This window comes from Sinohyriopsis cumingii, chromosome 13, assembly GCF_028554795.1.
Source record: "Sinohyriopsis cumingii isolate HCF-2022 chromosome 13, ASM2855479v2, whole genome shotgun sequence".
In the NCBI taxonomy this organism is placed as follows: Eukaryota; Metazoa; Mollusca; class Bivalvia; order Unionida; family Unionidae; genus Sinohyriopsis; species Sinohyriopsis cumingii.
In genome coordinates this window covers 38,077,726-38,094,519 of record NC_142973.1, presented here as the reverse complement: position 1 = coordinate 38,094,519, position 16,794 = coordinate 38,077,726, and the positions used below count along the sequence as shown (strand labels likewise).

Genomic DNA, 16,794 nt, shown 5'->3' with positions numbered 1-16,794 from the left:
GAATTATTGCTTCATTTAAAAAATTCTGTAAACAACCAATACATAGCTAAAATATTCTCCATGTGCATGAGTTTAATATTAGGATCATTACTAATAAAAGTAAACATGTTTATTTGGGTCTGGGTCTAGGTTATTGGTATTCCCCTTGCATACCTGACGTAGTCCAGGTTCTATAATTTTATTACCAGACCTAATTATAAGTAACTTTTTATCTTGTAAATATTTAAAACCTTCCAGACTGAAATTTTACATTAGGTAATAATTTTTATTAGAAAATACTAATTGTGACCCAATGTCAAGAAGAATACTATATAATCTTGTCACTAGAAAAAATTATTCACTCATGCTTTAAGATCTAGCAAAATCAAATGCATTATTGTTGTATCAAGTATTTCATTTGGGCTGTAATTTATTTCTTCAAATTATGCAAGTGATTTTTCTCTGGAAATAAAGAGTTAAAAAAACAAAACCAATAAGATTCTTGGACAGAGACATTAAATGGGATTTATAGTGCGTTCAAACCTGGAATTATATTACTGTGTTTCAACAAAAAACTGTTAGTACAAGATCACAATACAGGCTACCACAGACAAATCAACATTTTCAGTGTTGGATTTAATTTGGATTTCCACTCAGGTTTATTCAGAACTTTTATTATTAGGACTTGTGTATGTAATTCTAGGATTATATTGGGATTTAATTTACAATACCTTATGTTCTTTCTTTTCATTTTCACTTTGTATTCTAAGGAAATAAATTATTTGTTGAATAAGGCTTGTTGCTTCTCACTCTTTTATATTAGTTATTTTTAGACTATACAGTTGTAATAGAATTAAGACTTTACTTTTCATATCAATATCTGTAACAAAAACAACTCACATCTGCCACAAACTGGCATGCAAGTGAATTATTGACAATAAAATGGATATTGTTTCTTGTTCAAATGATTAAGTAAATGTTTAAAACATTTTGTGAAAGTGATCTTCTAACTTGGAATAATACAAACTCACCTTCTAGGCTTTCCCATCAATCTCCGGACTTTACACCACTCTACTCTTTTCATCTTCTTCACTTTAAGCTGAGGAAATGACTCTTTCAAGCAAATTGCAAAGTCGTTTTCTCCAAAGAAAAGAGGACTGAAAAATAAAACAACTTTGCATTAGAATTCAATTTAATAAGTGTGTACAAGGGATCATAAATTTTGTCCATAATGAACTGGTGCCCTTTATATGAAGGTGTGTTCTCTTTAAGCTGGTTTTGTCATAATAAAATCCTCAACCTAATTTAAATTTGTTTGGTTTTGTGACTTGCCTAAGTAAATTACTTGATCTGAAGAGCCCCAGCTGGCTGAGTAGTCTAAGGCATTCCCAGATCACTGACATCTCACATATATCCAAATGGCTTCAAGTCTCAGGTTCGGCCAATGTGGGTATGTGAGAAAGCTTGCCAGCAGCTTACAGCGAGTCAGTGGTTCTTCTCAGAGTTTTCCTGCTGACCACCATGTATGGCCTATCATGTGCTGAAAAAAGGCATTAAACCCTAACAACCAACCAAAATTTGACCAGAACATGCCAGTATAAAGCTTACTCACATGAATATGATAACAGTGGTGGAAAAATCCATTGTAAAGCAGCCAGGTGTAAGTTAGAAATGTTTGCAGGACAAAATTTGCTGTCTCTTATGCATGATTTATTTTATGCAGAATTTCAAAGAAATGTCCAGATTTTTATACAATTTCACATAAATGTGATCTCTGGTATGCAGAATATGTGGAATTGTGATATGGTAAGATCTGTGATATGGTAAGAAAACTATGCAACACATGCACCATAGCAATGGGTCCAAGCATTTGAAAACATTACACAGGCTTCCCAGTTCTCAATTTTACCATGCATACTGTGAGATTTAGAAAGTACACAAATTAGAATTTAATACTCTGAACCCTTCCAAAAGCAAAATCTAAAGCACGATGTTGGCCCAACCTTCGCTGCCACTGTACATTTTAATTTCACCTTCATTGCTGATATTTATTTTCTATAACTATAATGAAAATCTTACAAAGAGGGGTGTCCATAGATGCATAGAACCTGAAATTATATATGTGGATTTAAAGCTTTTTTTTAACTGTGAAAGTGAGAAGTTGACATTGAATTTTAATACAGTTTCCATAAACAAACCAGTTTCATAGGCAAATTTTAACACCTCACAAGAAGAAAAGATCTGTTTTCATATTGACCTTCATAGTAACTATAAAAAAAAAAACATTTTATATTCAAAACATGAATTTTATCATTTTATTTTACTTGCAATTTAAGGCATTAAGCACTTGAATCATTTATGCAGGAACTGACAACTAATTCAATTCCCACATACAGTAATGTTAGTGTTTGCTGAAGTTACTATGCTTTGTGGAAAATCAGCAAAACACTTACATCCTATAAACAATTTATCCATAAAGAAACTTTTAAAATTTTGAAAATGACATGCTGCATTGTTTTTATTTTAAAAAATTCCCTTATATTAAAATCCAGCCCAGCGAGATTTCCCCGTTAACATGAAGTTGCACATGTGCAATTAAATTAACAACATGAAAATGGTTTTAGGTTAATCCTCCCTCCTACTGTGTTCAATTTACCCCCACAGACTTCAATGAAAAATTATGTTAAATTTTTCTGGTAATTATTTTCAGCCAATGAGTGACTGTATTTCTGGTAAATACAGTATTTGATAGGCTTGTTCTATAACTTATCAAATAAACAGTTGCATGAAACCTATAATCAAACTTAACTTTTATTAAACAAATTCCTTAAGACCTCCTGAAAAAGCATTCATGTCTTGCAATTATAATTTTTAAAGATATTAAGTAATTTATTTAAATCTGAGAGCCTGCAATAATAATAAATTTCCCTCTGAAATTTTTTGATATATGCAAAACTGTATTTTGGCTCCAATGTGGATATTTTGTATACTTCCTAAACTAAATGATTTTGATGCAAGCTGCAACTGGCCACTGATAAAATGCAGTAATCTGGAATCATTACACAGGTTCCTGGTCAGCATAGAATATTTTAAAAGTTTCTAAAAACAATTGCTCAACATCATTAAATATGCTTACATAAAATCAGTAGTATTTCTCCTTCTTCATGTCTGGCAAATGTTTTATGAAATGTATGGATGTACAGTTATTGCCATAGAAATGGGAAATATATATCAGGACCCAAATCTCCTCCACAGACATTGATTTGTCACACCTCTGCGAGATCAATGACCCCATTTGGCGATAATGAAATACAGAGTTAACTATCAAAGAAAGATGTTCCTCAATCATTTCTGTCATTGTACCCGAAGCAGAGAGAAACTCACCTTTAATAAATCCAGTCAGACACTTGAGAAAACTTATGAAATTTACGGAAATGAAAAATGAATGTCATCAATTTTATGTCTGATTACAGAGGCAAGACACCAAAGAGAAAAGACTTTGATCATATAAACTCAAAGTTTAATTTGCTTTGTTTGGGTAGCTGTATGCAGTTTGACATAACAGGGAAACATGCAGTATCTTTTAGACAAACGTTCACTATAAAAACTACATTTTTGATTCCTAACCTTTGATACCTGTCACAGTCTAGTTCAAGTTTTGAAAACCAAGAATTCTTAATCATACATTTATGTGCTCATATCAGCAAAAGATTGATTTTTGGTTAATTCTGTGATGTAATTAAAAATGATAAAACCTGCACAACAGACACATTTCTAAAATTACAATTTCATCTGAACTGGCAGATAAAATGGGTACAAACCAGGTTCAGAATATTTTATCTTAGTCCTTTCCACTGGGTGTATCTACTGCTATATGGCAATGACAAACAAATTCCCACAGAGTGTATTTTTAATGCTTCACCAAAGTAGTATACTTTTTGGGGTAAGACCAGTAAAATACACTTACATCCTAAAAAGAATCTATCGAAGAGAAAACTTTTTAAATGTGAAAATGGTATGCTGTAAGTGCTCCCCTAATAAAAAGCTGGCTAAATATGTGTGAAAACATAGATAAAATGAAAATGGTTTTAGGTTGAATGATATTACTGTATACAACTTATCATATGCAGACTTGTTCTGAAAAATGATATTAATTTTTCTGGTAATTTTTTCTCTCTCCAGGCAGTGAGGGCTTTTCCAGTAAAATGAACCTGAGAAGGCCCTTTTAATGTTGAGTAGTCACCCACAGAAACACTTTAGAAATTTGTATTATTTCAGATGAACTCTGAGTAACCAGAGTACTATGGCATATATTTAAAAATAAACCTGCCTTTCCTGGGTACCGTGTATGTTTAAGTGGAACAGACATGACCTTGATTCTTTTAAATACAGTATTTAATATACCAACACACACAGCCAGGATCAATATACTCAAGGGGCCCTGGGTGGAAAAGTGGTCTAATTTAAAGTGCTCGCCTTTTTAGATCACTCACACATCTCAGCTCCGTTCATATGAGGTTAAGCCTCAGTTCAACCAAATTTGAATATGGGTATGTGAGAAAGCCTACCAGTAGCTTCTCATAAGGTCAGTGGTTCTTCCCAAGGCATTCCCAGGTTGTACTTCCACCAAATATACTGGCCGCCATGTATAGCCGATCATGTGCTGAAAAATGGCATTGAACCCCACAATATATATATACAATAATTGCCTGTGACCATGTATTATTTTAGAATTTGACCACTGATGGACAGAATTGCTTAATCTATCAATCCATTTCCAATCTATGTGCTTGATATCTTCCTTCTCCTCAAAACTGCAGATGCATAACTGTTTTTTTAATTTGCTTTTCTTCCATTTTTCTTACTTTATACATTAGTACACATTGCATGTGCCCTTCTAGTTACCTTTTCACCATGGCCTTCTTATGGTCAGTAGGAAACACTAATATATGATTATCAATGTCATAATTTATAATGATGGGTCAAAGTTTGGTTGCAAAAGAGTGGCATTGAAAAAGAGCCTTTGAAGTAAATTGCATCCATTTTCTACTTTTTGACAAAAGATGAAATATATTTTACTGTAAGTAGTGTGCCCATGGATTATCTGAATGACTCTTAAACTATTCACTTTTTATTTTACTGTCTTTCCTTTTAGCTATTCTTCTTTCTTCAATTAAACCATGATTTTGTATTATGCAATGATAGATAACCATAAATATCAACACCTTTTAAGTACCACACATACTCACTTACAGGTCAATCTAACTGCAAACAACACTGACCATTATCTGCTGTTGCATCACGTGCTGGTAGATCAGGGTCTTTCTAGCTTGTTCTAATGATTACTCTTTTAAAACTGCACAGACCCAGATCTAGAAATGCATTATGCGACAGCAGATCAGTGTCTGCACAGTTTGCAGTAAGACTCAACTCGTAAGTATATATGATACCTGCTTTACATTTCACAATATGGCATGTCTTCTCATTTGTACATGAATTTGTTCAAAACCAGAATATATAAAAAAATTACATTGACTGAAACAAGGGTTATAAGTATATTGTGAAAATTTCATGAAAACAAGATAAAAATATTTAAGTTATAAACAGTCAAATGTGTGTACATTATCCAGTAAATTGCTTTCTATATGCCATTAGGTTGTGCAAGCTTGTAAGACTGCCTATTAGGTTGTGCAAACTCTTGTCAAACTGCCGATTAGATCAGACCAGCTCTTCTCAGACTGCCTATTAGGTTGTGCAAACTCGTGTCAAACTGCTGATTAGATCAGACCAGCTCTTGTAATACTGCCTATTAGGTTACATAAGCTCTTGCCAGACTACCGATTACATAAAGAATCCTGACTAAATTGCTCTGCTGTGCATTAGAATCTTTTTTCCATGACAACTATTGATAGATGCCACATCTGGCCAAAGGATTAATTGTCCAGATTTAACTGATTATTTTAATTCTTTCTGCAGACACTTACATGTCTATATTAGAGTAGAACCATTCATAGCAGACCCATTTGTGGGCTTTTGGAAGCTTCAGCAGGTTTCTAAGTCGTACACCAATATACTGGGCTGTCTTTTTATCATGACCAGTCAGATAGCCGCTGTTGTTACTTTTCTGAAATATTTAAGCAAATCATGAGTTAAAGCATTTTAGTGTTTTCTACAGCATTTCAAGAATGGGGAATATATTATGCTCTCTATGTAAAATTCAGCAGGCCCTTAACACTTCCAAAGGGTCCAGCTTATTATCACATCATATACTACAAACTTAGAACTTCTTTATTATATAACCATAATTATTCCTTTACAATAATGCAATAATTTCATACTAGTGATTTTTTGCTGTTTCTAACTTTTGGCTAAATTACTGTCACGTTCCTATTAACTATGCAAATTACTACAGAAGGCATGAAGAGAGACAGTCAAGCTATGGACCTCTGCAAGTCACATATTCAGACAGATGCTTGGTTACAAAATATCAGCCTAAAAACACCACCTCTTGCTGGAACATACATTTTGGCTCTGAAATCATCTGTCAGTACAGGGAAGCCAGAGACTCAGACCACATTGTTACCTATCTTCTGTTAAAATTCATGTTATTCAATGGCTATTTATATTTACATTAACAAGAGTTGTGCTGAAATTTCCCACCTGAACCTATATAAATGAATTAATTCCATGCTGTTGCAACCAAAAGTTAATCAGACTACATATTTTGGCAATATATCCCATTATACCAAACTTTCAGCTGAATCAGACTATGAATATGTACAAGACAGAAAGCTTTATTATCACAGGGTAAACATTATACTAATGTTTCTTGCTCATTAAGACTTTGTACAGTGTGACCCCACTATAACATGATGGCTTGGGGTCCATAAAACGAGACTGTGGTATGTACCAAACCATGCTATAACCAACCAAGTCAGTTAGCAGAAGAAAATGATGCATGCATCAAAAGAAACAGCATAGGGGATGGGTATTAAAAACAAGTGCATAATATATGTGCTTCATTGGCAGTTACCATCTTAAATAAATGGGGGCACTTTTACTGGAAATGCTTAATAGTATTCACTGGCCAAATGATATCATGACAATTGATAACACCACAACAAAGCCAAGTTTACATGTTGACAATTTTCTCATTTTTGTGTGAGTGGGGTGTGTTTTATTTTATATATCATTCCCTCATAATTGTAACGAGCTTTAGTAGTGAGATTAACACTGATGATTAGCAGTTGCTGAAATTAATTAACCTTTTTACACGTTAGTTTTTGGGCTTTGAAAAAAAAAGAATTAAAAAAGAAAATGTTATAAGCAAACAAATACAGCAGTTTTTGGGAGGTATGAAACAACCATGTTATATCTGAATTCATGTTATAACAATGTGTGCTATAGTTGGTTTACACTATCATGGCAAGCCAGGAAACTTTATTATCCCAGAGCACACATTATATCAATATTTCAATGAAATAGATACTGTATCTGAACAAGACGGGAAACTTTATTATCACAGGGTACACATGATATTGAATGTTTGAGATGAATCAGCAATATATGCATGAGATACATGGCTTTCAAAAACTTCAACATGTAATCCTAACAAAGAAATGTCCAATACTGCTGTTGCAGGCAAGACTGGAAACCTTAGTATACCAAGGTACAAAACTTTTTACTTGTAATAATTGTATAACAAAGTTTAAGATGAAAACAGGCCATTGATGTAGAAGATACCAATATCTACTGTAAACTCCTTCAAAACACTGTTTACCAGAACACAATGCATCCACTACCTCAAAGTTCCAGTCATCCCAAAGTTTGCCACAAGTTTTGCCTTGTTTTTACAGCAACAGAGGTACTAAAATGTCCTCTGCTTGCCAGGTTTACCAATCTCATCAATCACCAGTTACTAATGACAAGGCTGTGCAAGCTCTTCCAATGATGTAACCACAGGGAGGGTTTAGGATCGTGTGCCCATATATAAATAATACTGAAATTTAGTCCTGATGGGCCTTTAGGTGGAACTGGTGGAGTGAAGTTGGGTGGGTGGAATGGAAATGCTCATCCAGCTAATATGACATTTTTGTTTTTTAAAAAGCTAAAGATGGGCTCTCAATGTACTTAATTCCTTGTACATAAGATTAAGGTTTATTTAAAGAAAACGTGCAGTGTAATTTTATCCAACAGAATAGAAACATCACAAAATGCTTATTTCAGCACACAGTCTGATGACATTTTGAGAAGAAAAAGAAAAGAAAAAAAGAAGAAAAAACAGGACTTGAAACAGAATTTCATAATGAAAAAGAACCCCATCCTTCTCTGGCACCACAATGGCAGGAGGATTTCTGCTAAGTCAAACTTGTGCAGAACAGGACCTTCCATCACAATATTCATTCTAGTTTGTTTTCAAATGACAGATTCCTCACTTCTGCATGACTGGAGGAACTGAGTGGTAAGGGGAAAGGTAAGTTTAACAGCAAAAGTTTTTGGCAAAAGGGCAATGGCTACCCAGGTACTATTTATCTAAAACTGTGGAGACAATGGTTGGGATTTTGGCATTCTACCTCATTGCAGTAAGGACTGTAAAATGGCAACCCCAGTGGGGACATATTTGTCAGAGGATTGAGAGGTGAATGGACCATGAAATGTCAATCAGCTAACACCACAATGACAATTAATCCACTAGGAATCAGTGCACACCCTAGATGTGGTGAAATTTAACGTGGATTTGTTAAAAAGAACATTACCCAAGAAAATTATAAATGGGATGACATAGGTCCGAGGAGTGTTTTTTTTCTTCTTCTTCTTCTTCTTCTTCTTCTTAAGTAATATTTGACATCTCAGATAAAGAGACGTATGAGAGTGCCTTTTCCTGATAAGATCTTCTCTAGTGATTGAAAGGCATTCACTATGGCCCTCATACTCATGGGGTTGATACGCATGAAGCAGTCCAGAAGAGGCCAAACCCCACTCACTGGGGAGGAAGGCAGGTAGTAGGCACCATGGTAATTTGTGCTAGCGCATGTGAAGATCATGACATCAGGCAGTTGATCCTCAGCTAGATACTATACTCTCCATGAACCAGAGTTAAGTCCCCCCATTATCTCATAAAATCCAAAATTTTGATTACTGGTTCTTGCTGGCAAAGTTCATGCCACTACTGGAGACAGGAAGGCAATCTGCAGATATCTTGAGAGCCAGATAGAATCTGTCCTTGTTAACATGGAATCCAAGATGAAGCATGAAGCTATACAAATAATATCAAGTCTAGCTACACCCTGTCCTTTTGACCTGTTAAGAAGGTGGAGAATGATCTTGGATATTCATGCTGAAGCATGATACCAAAAGGTGTTCACTAAGGGATCTACAATCTTAAAAACAGACCTGGAGTAAGTTCTCAATAGGACTGTGTTGTGAAGGAACCTGAATGCTCTGTAAGCATGGAGAGAATACAATCTAGTGACAGCAATGAAACATGTGGGCAGTGCATCTCGCATTTCATTGTGAAGAGTGAAGACCATAAATAAGGCAACACAGCACATCATCATTTTCAGTGACAGTGAAAAGAACTGGGTTAAAACTACTAAAACTGGACAGTTTCTCACTGTATTATATCCTGGACACTAGGCTAGTGCAAGTTTTGTTCCTATTTTCTGAACTCTTCTCTCTGACCATGAAATAACAAAGGCTGGAAGACTTGGAGTGTAATCTGAAAATGGTCTTCTGATAGTCTGTCAACAGTGCAGACATTGATAAGATGCATCTTTTTCTGTGATCTAGGTCTTACCACAACAATGGCATTAGAAAGTGAGTGTTAAGCTGCCCTGCTAAATATCAGATGTGAAAGGAGTCTTGGCTGTGTTCATGTTGCTAAAATAAAGTCACCAAGTCCAATCTGATCATGTGGCCAATCACAAAAACATTGCAGACCATTGGTTGCATGTTGATGGGCTTCTGGTACAAGCACAATGAGGAAGGTTACAATCTAGTATTTCAGTGTAAAAAACCTCCAAGTGTCTTGTAAAAAGCTGGGCTAAAGTATATTGGAGTTGTAATTTTGAAAAGAATGTTCTTTTGACACTTGCGTATTTCAGATTGCTTTCAAACCTAAGTGACCTGACCAGACTGTAGAAGTTGCTTTGAAAAAGGCTGATCTTTTATTTGTAAGAGGATGAAGCAGGAGAGATAGAGGCTAGAGACTATTTTAGTAGAATGGCAAGGAAACCTCCCTCAAACGAAGTGTTTACTGAACTGGTTAAATGTGATATCAGGAATTCTGAATCAATCAAAGTTCATCCATTCTGGGTATTGGTAACCTCTAGGTGCTGACTTCAGGGTCACCAAAAGGGTTGAGGTGGTTAAAAGGTATCTGGTATTTGGCTCGTCAAAATAGTGGCAATAAAGCATAATTTGAGCATGAAAAGTGTAATCTATATCGTACATGCCATAATTACAATAAACTGTATGCAAAATGTAAATTTTGTGCTGCTACTAATCTGGATCTGCAACTGGTTAAAATTCTTGTCTCAAATTTTCTGAATACACGTTGATTAATACCAGAACACAAAACATTTACAAGTTCTTTAGGTGGCACTCTACAGTTTCGTATTTTGCATAGGGTTAGGATTTTAAAGAAAAAGAATTTTCCCGGCTTTCCTCACTGGTTGTACTTGCTATTTAAAAAAGATCTTATACATCTTGGGTATAATTCAAAGAACCTTTAATTCCCTTTATTTTTATGTATGATTGATGGGTGTAATATGGGTTATAGACTATACAGCTTGGCCTTACTCCAGATGTGCACCTTTCAAAAAAGTGCTAGCTCTACTTGGTCATTTTCACTCCCTGAACTTCAGAGGTAAACTGTATAAAAAAGAGCCGATAAATTTTTTACATTTGATATAATTGGTAATTCATTCATTGCCCTTTCAGAAGCTGGTATTGTCTAGTCTGGCAAAATTCGTTTTCCCTATTTTAGTAGCTGCTATGGATAGTGTACTTTAGACAAATTCAGGTTGATTTTTTTAGCATAAGGGAGCATTCGTTTTAGTTAGCAGTGTGTTTAAATCATGTACAATTTCCAAAAGTACAATATCATCCACATTACATTAATGTAGCATAAGGTATGCCACCATTCTCTCCATTGTGCACGTTTTAAATGCAAACAGCTTCACCTTACATAGGTCACTCTCTCAAAAGTACATAATAACTGGTGAGCGCCCCCTTATATATAAAACTCTCATTTTAATTTGTCTACATGTCTAACTTGTGCTGAATAATAATAAAATCAACTTCACAAATTCTGTAATGAGCACAATAATGTGCTTAACCTGAGTGCTGTATTACATCATTTCTTCTTTTCCTGATCTGACAGAAAGTTGATAAAGGTCCCTCTCGTCTAACATCTTTCAGTCATTTATCATCCATCTTCACATCAATAAAACCTGTTTTTCTTAACATCTGGAATCAGATGTTTTTAAAGCACTGCCTAAACATATTTATCAAAAAATATAATTAACCTGTGACTTTAAATTTCAAAAAAACAAACCAGTTTTCTTGAAAATGTTAATGTACAGTTGCTACAAATAGAAAAGAAAGTACATGCAGGTCTATGACGGACAATGTACTCTATACTGTTGTTATGCAGCAGTCTTCTTTTCACAGAGTTTAATGTAGTTCAAAGCTTTTAATATGGCTGTAATTTCAACAGTAAAAAACTGATGCTTTATCTGGTAACTGGCTCAAATGGTGCCATGAGGTGTTACAATGGCAGCTCCATCTTTCAAAATGCATGTATAAAGTGAAGTATCACTATGATACCCCAAGTCAATCTTTCCTGCAATCCACAGTGAAAAAGTCTCGATAAAACAGGGCTACTTTTTTAAAAAAGCTGGGAAAGGGAGATTTTATGAAAAAAATATGAAATTTATGTAAATTACTGCAAAAATAGATCTTTTACCTGATCATCATAGTAAACGTAAACAATTCCATGCTGTTATATAATATCTCTTTAGGTTACGTCTAGTTTTTGAACACCAGTTCCACATCATAGACACCACTTCTAAACCTGCTTCTCTACCACCATTCATGCAATGTGTAATAGATTTTTAACATATATTTGGAAAAAGAAGGTAGGGATGGGCCACTTTTTTAAAAATTAGAAACTCCAGTATAGACTATCCTGGGAAAGGTTACTGAAGCTAGTACCAGGGTTTGTCTGTGTTAATGATATATCTAATACTGATCAGAAGGGCCACTGTACCATACTGATAAAGTATGTAGCAAGAAGCTTATGGTGACTGGAATTGCTGACAAAATTGATGGCAACTGCCTGATCACATGCTCCACAGCACTCTTATTGACACAAATTGGTCGTTTGGCAGTGATACTCAACCATACATCTGCAGATCATTGTAAACATGAGTCACATGTATGGTCTCAGCTGCACCCCAAGCAATTTAACTGGTCAAGTGTTTTCAGCCAGCCTGAACCAACTGAATACACTTCATTGTGTAAACTGAATACACTTCCTTAATTAAATATTCTGTGATATACTGAACTCTATTCACTACTCCCTATTTTCTCATCACTTCGTTATATTCCGGCAGTTGAGACATCATTCTGCACTGATATTCACTCAATGAACTGATAGTTTCATAAAAACTTACCGTTGAGGCTTTTGCTTGCTTCCTGGGAGATTTTCCTGGAGAGTAATCATTATCTTCATCCTCATTGAAAAATCTTTTATTCATTTTTCGTATCCTTGGGGGCTGATATTGTAAATAAAAAAGTGAGGAAAATATAACGTACTTCATAATCTGATTAAAAGCTCTAAAAATCTCTTTAATAGTAGGTCAGATACAGTCACAAAATTGGAGCCTGTCTTCATCTAAAGAGGCAATGACCAACCAGATAGCTTTCTTGTAAGCTGACTATGCACTACACTTCCTATAACACAGTAGAGCAGTGAGATTATAAATACTGCCAAGCTGCAGGCGATGGAAATTTTTATTGACTGATAATGAGGTAATTGATGTAAATAGACCACTAATTCCTGCTATTTCAAGAATGAATGCTCACAAGATCACTTCCATTGTACTGCTTATGTAGTTTGTTTGGAAATAAATGCATCCCGATGATGAAAACAAGGAAATACTTGTTTTATTTCACTATAAATTGTCTTTATCATGGCATATGCCTCTTTAAGGTTTGTACACATAGATGTGACTTCATTGACCAATCTGCTAAAAAGAAAACATCACTATATCACCTCTAAAAACAGAAATATTATACCAGTACTCAAGGCAATTTTTTAGACAAAGGCCTATGGCTTCTTTAAGAAAAATTACCAAGCCCCGACTTAAATTCCATAAGCTCTAATTTCCATATGCAGATATGGGTCTATATATTTTATAAGGATTAGCTAGTAGAACAAACAACAGACACCAACCTACTGGCAATTTTTGTAAAAAATCGGGTAATAAGAAATATATGCAATAAAGTGATATTTTCAGCAAAAATTAGAATGTGGTACATTTGTCATATGTTATTTTCTTTTATTTATAGTTAAAAACCAAGAATAAACCTGTTTAAATAATAACTAAAGGCATTGGGCAAAGGGGAGGGGTGGTCTGAAAACAGGAGGGATTTAATGAAAAAATAAAGGTAGCGCTTGCATAATTTTTGTGAACTTGGTTTTGGGTACAACATTTTTAAACAACTGCATGTCCTCAATTAAACCCTGATTATGATTTGAATTCAGAACTCAATCAGATTTTGAAAATCGCTCAATTTAGTACACTTACAGCATCTTACATATTCTTTTTCAGTTTGTTCTGCATGCATAAATGGCTGTCATATGCACAATGATCAACCCATAAGATATCACTACCTTGCTTATTACATGATATTTTTCTAAAGAACTAAAAGGATGGAAAGTAATTTGTTTGGTTAGAATAAATATTTTTTCTTACATTTCCCCTTCTGCTGGGAGATCTGCTGAAGGCAGAGCCTTTGCCTATAAAAAAAAGAAGTTATAATGAATAGCATGTAAAGCAATAAAAACAAGAGGGTATAATTTCATTACATAAAATTGTGAAAAGTACAATATTTTTTTGAACAGTCAATTTTAGAAAAAAATGACCAACACTTCAGAAACCACTGGAAGATTTTCTTCTTACAACTGAGCTCAAAAAGATTTTTTTCAAATTGAGAATTTTATACAATGGTTTTAAACTGCATTAAAAAAAAATCCAGTGGGTTATCTGAGCAAGTGTTATTCATGTCATAAGTACAGTAATTTTAAATGTGTATGCATTGCCCAGAACTTGTTTTGTGTGTGTGTGTGTGTGATTTGGATTTTTAATGTAGCTTTAAACAAATTTCAGTCATATCACTACGATGTCTGCAGTGTGACAGTTTATAGTGATGTCTAGAATTGGGGCATCATGCTGCAGAAATGTAGCATGATGTCCCACCCAGTCACATTATCCTGACACCAGGCAGACTAGTCCTAACACTAACCTCTTAATGCTGAGCACCAAGCAAGGCAGCTGTTAGTACCATTTTTGTAAGTCTGTGGTATGACTTGACCAGGGATCGAACCCACGACCTCCCGCATCCGAGGTGGACGCTCTAACATTAGGCCACCGAAGTGGTCGAACTTGTTTTGATTATCATGCTAACATACAATGATCAAAGTACAGTACTCCTTCACTATAAGGCCTTTCATTAAAATGGGGCTCCTTTTATAAGGCAAGTATTTGTTTAAATTTAGTCTGGTGGCCATCTGGGCTGCTGTCACATGGCCTACCAGATTCAAGGTTTGCCTCTGCATGCCACCCAAGAGCTTCTAATATATGTTGTATTGAAATGTTATGTTCAAATGCAAGGCCTGCAGAGATCACTCTAATTTCATGAGACGACCCAGGTCTTGTGGGACCTCTGAGTATGCTGAGTGCATAACCCCTTTCAGCCATGATGACTTGTCTCTGAGTTTCAAGTAGTGCTTTAATGAGCTAACTGGACTCTGTATGGCTGCTGCTCTTGACCTGTCTATGAAAGAAAGTGAGCCAATGAGGACTCTTTGACTGCCAACAGACGGTAACCTATTTTTGGCTATAAAGCCTGGTTGAGTTAAGGGGACCAATGAACCATCCGATCCGAACTGAAGATAGTTCAAGTTAGCAGAAAGGGTTTTGTGTGATAGTAGCTTAAGCTAGAGGCTTGAATTATTTGAATTGATTCATATTAAAACCCAGGACAGATTCCATTTCTGAAACAAAGTGAAGGATTTTGGTCGATTGAGATCAAAATTGGCTGACAATTTCGATAGATCTTTATCATGCCAGATATCACATGTACAATGATGCTGGAATGTGATATGGAGTGCTAGCCTTTGATAGTAATGGGACCAACTGTTTCTCCTCAAAGAGCCAGAGAAAAAATTCAGCCAGTTGAGGAATTTAGGCACTTAGCGGGACGATGTCATTAATATGGCACCAGTCCATGAAAACATGCCACTTTCTATTGTAAGCTTTCAGAGTGGCCAGCCTTCTGGATATCAAGATTCTCTCCACAACTGAAGGTTTAAATTGTTTTTCTCTCATGGCTGTCTAGACAAGAGCCAAACGTGAAGAAGATGGTCCTGGAAGTGATGGCTGAAATCTTCCTGGGCAGATCAATTGCAAAGTAACCCAGGTCTTGTGCCATCTGAGAGAAGGTATCAGAATCATTTTGCATGTCTGAATCTGTAACTTCTGGATAAAGTTTTGGCACCAAGACCAATGGGGGGTTGGCAAATACTTAAAACCCCTCCCAACTGATTGACAGAGCATCCAAGCTCTGGAACTGATGATACAAAGGTTGGCAACTTGGGATTCCAACTTGTAACAAAAAGATCATTCATTGGAAACACCTAAAGTGTGCAGATCCAAAGAAAGGCCAATCGATAGAGAGATCATTTCATGCGAATGACTTGATCCAAGTAAAGGCCAATTGATGGAGACCATTCTATGTGAAAGACTTGACTTTTCCGGGATAGAGTGTCCACCAAGACATTGAGTCTGCCAGGAATGTGACTGAGTTGTACATTGATATGGAGGCTGTTTCACCAGCTGACAGTAGTGAAGTCCAGCATCAGGTGGGTTCCTCAAACATATGTATTAGCATCAGTACATAGTTATTTCTGCTTGGGGCTTCTCCAGCAGGATCCCCACCCCCCCCACAAGGTCAGCCAACCTTAAGGTGCACCACTGACATAGGAATGATTGTATGTCTGGCATGATCATGACTGTTTAATTGAGGGGACTCAAAAATGGGCTGGCAACATCATTTATAAGTGGTGCATTCATTTATAGACCGCTGAGTGGGATTAAATCTGCCTTTCATGGAATAATCTGAAGAGTTTCAAGAATATCCTCGCTGAAATCCATGCTTGTTGGAAACAGATTTGACGAGTTTGATGATCCTGATTACATGAACATGAGGAAGCAGTACTAGATTCAGGTTGTGATAAACTCCATACCAAGATGGACAAAAAGCTGGGATGAACAGAGTTCAGACCTTTCCCAGTTCAACAGAAAGCCCAGATGGCCTAAAAGTGAGAGAAAATCATTTATGCCTTGGAGCAGCATAGAACTTACCCTGTGTTTCTGGAGAATGTGATCCAGATACAATGCCATTGTTGGAGATGAAATTGATCAGAACAGAGTGATGATCCATAACTTGATAAAAACCCAAGGGCTGTGACTGAGGCCAGAGGGTACAACTTTGAAGTGCTAAACCGTGTCATGGTAAGCAAAACAG

At 35.6% G+C, this 16,794-nt stretch overlaps 1 protein-coding gene across 1 annotated transcript in view; it reads right to left on the bottom strand.

Moving 5' to 3' along the window:
* LOC149785232 (protein lin-9 homolog) overlaps positions 1 to 16,794 on the bottom strand; it is a 65,036-nt gene that overhangs the window by 41,347 nt on the left and 6,895 nt on the right. Inside the window, exons 3-6 of the mRNA XM_089979062.1 lie at positions 13,962 to 14,005; positions 12,657 to 12,758; positions 5,964 to 6,103; positions 1,011 to 1,136 (exon numbers count right to left, since the gene is read on the bottom strand). Coding sequence (XP_089835188.1) covers positions 1,011 to 1,136; positions 5,964 to 6,103; positions 12,657 to 12,758; positions 13,962 to 14,005 — 412 coding nt within the window. The remainder of the gene's footprint in view (positions 1 to 1,010; positions 1,137 to 5,963; positions 6,104 to 12,656; positions 12,759 to 13,961; positions 14,006 to 16,794) is intronic.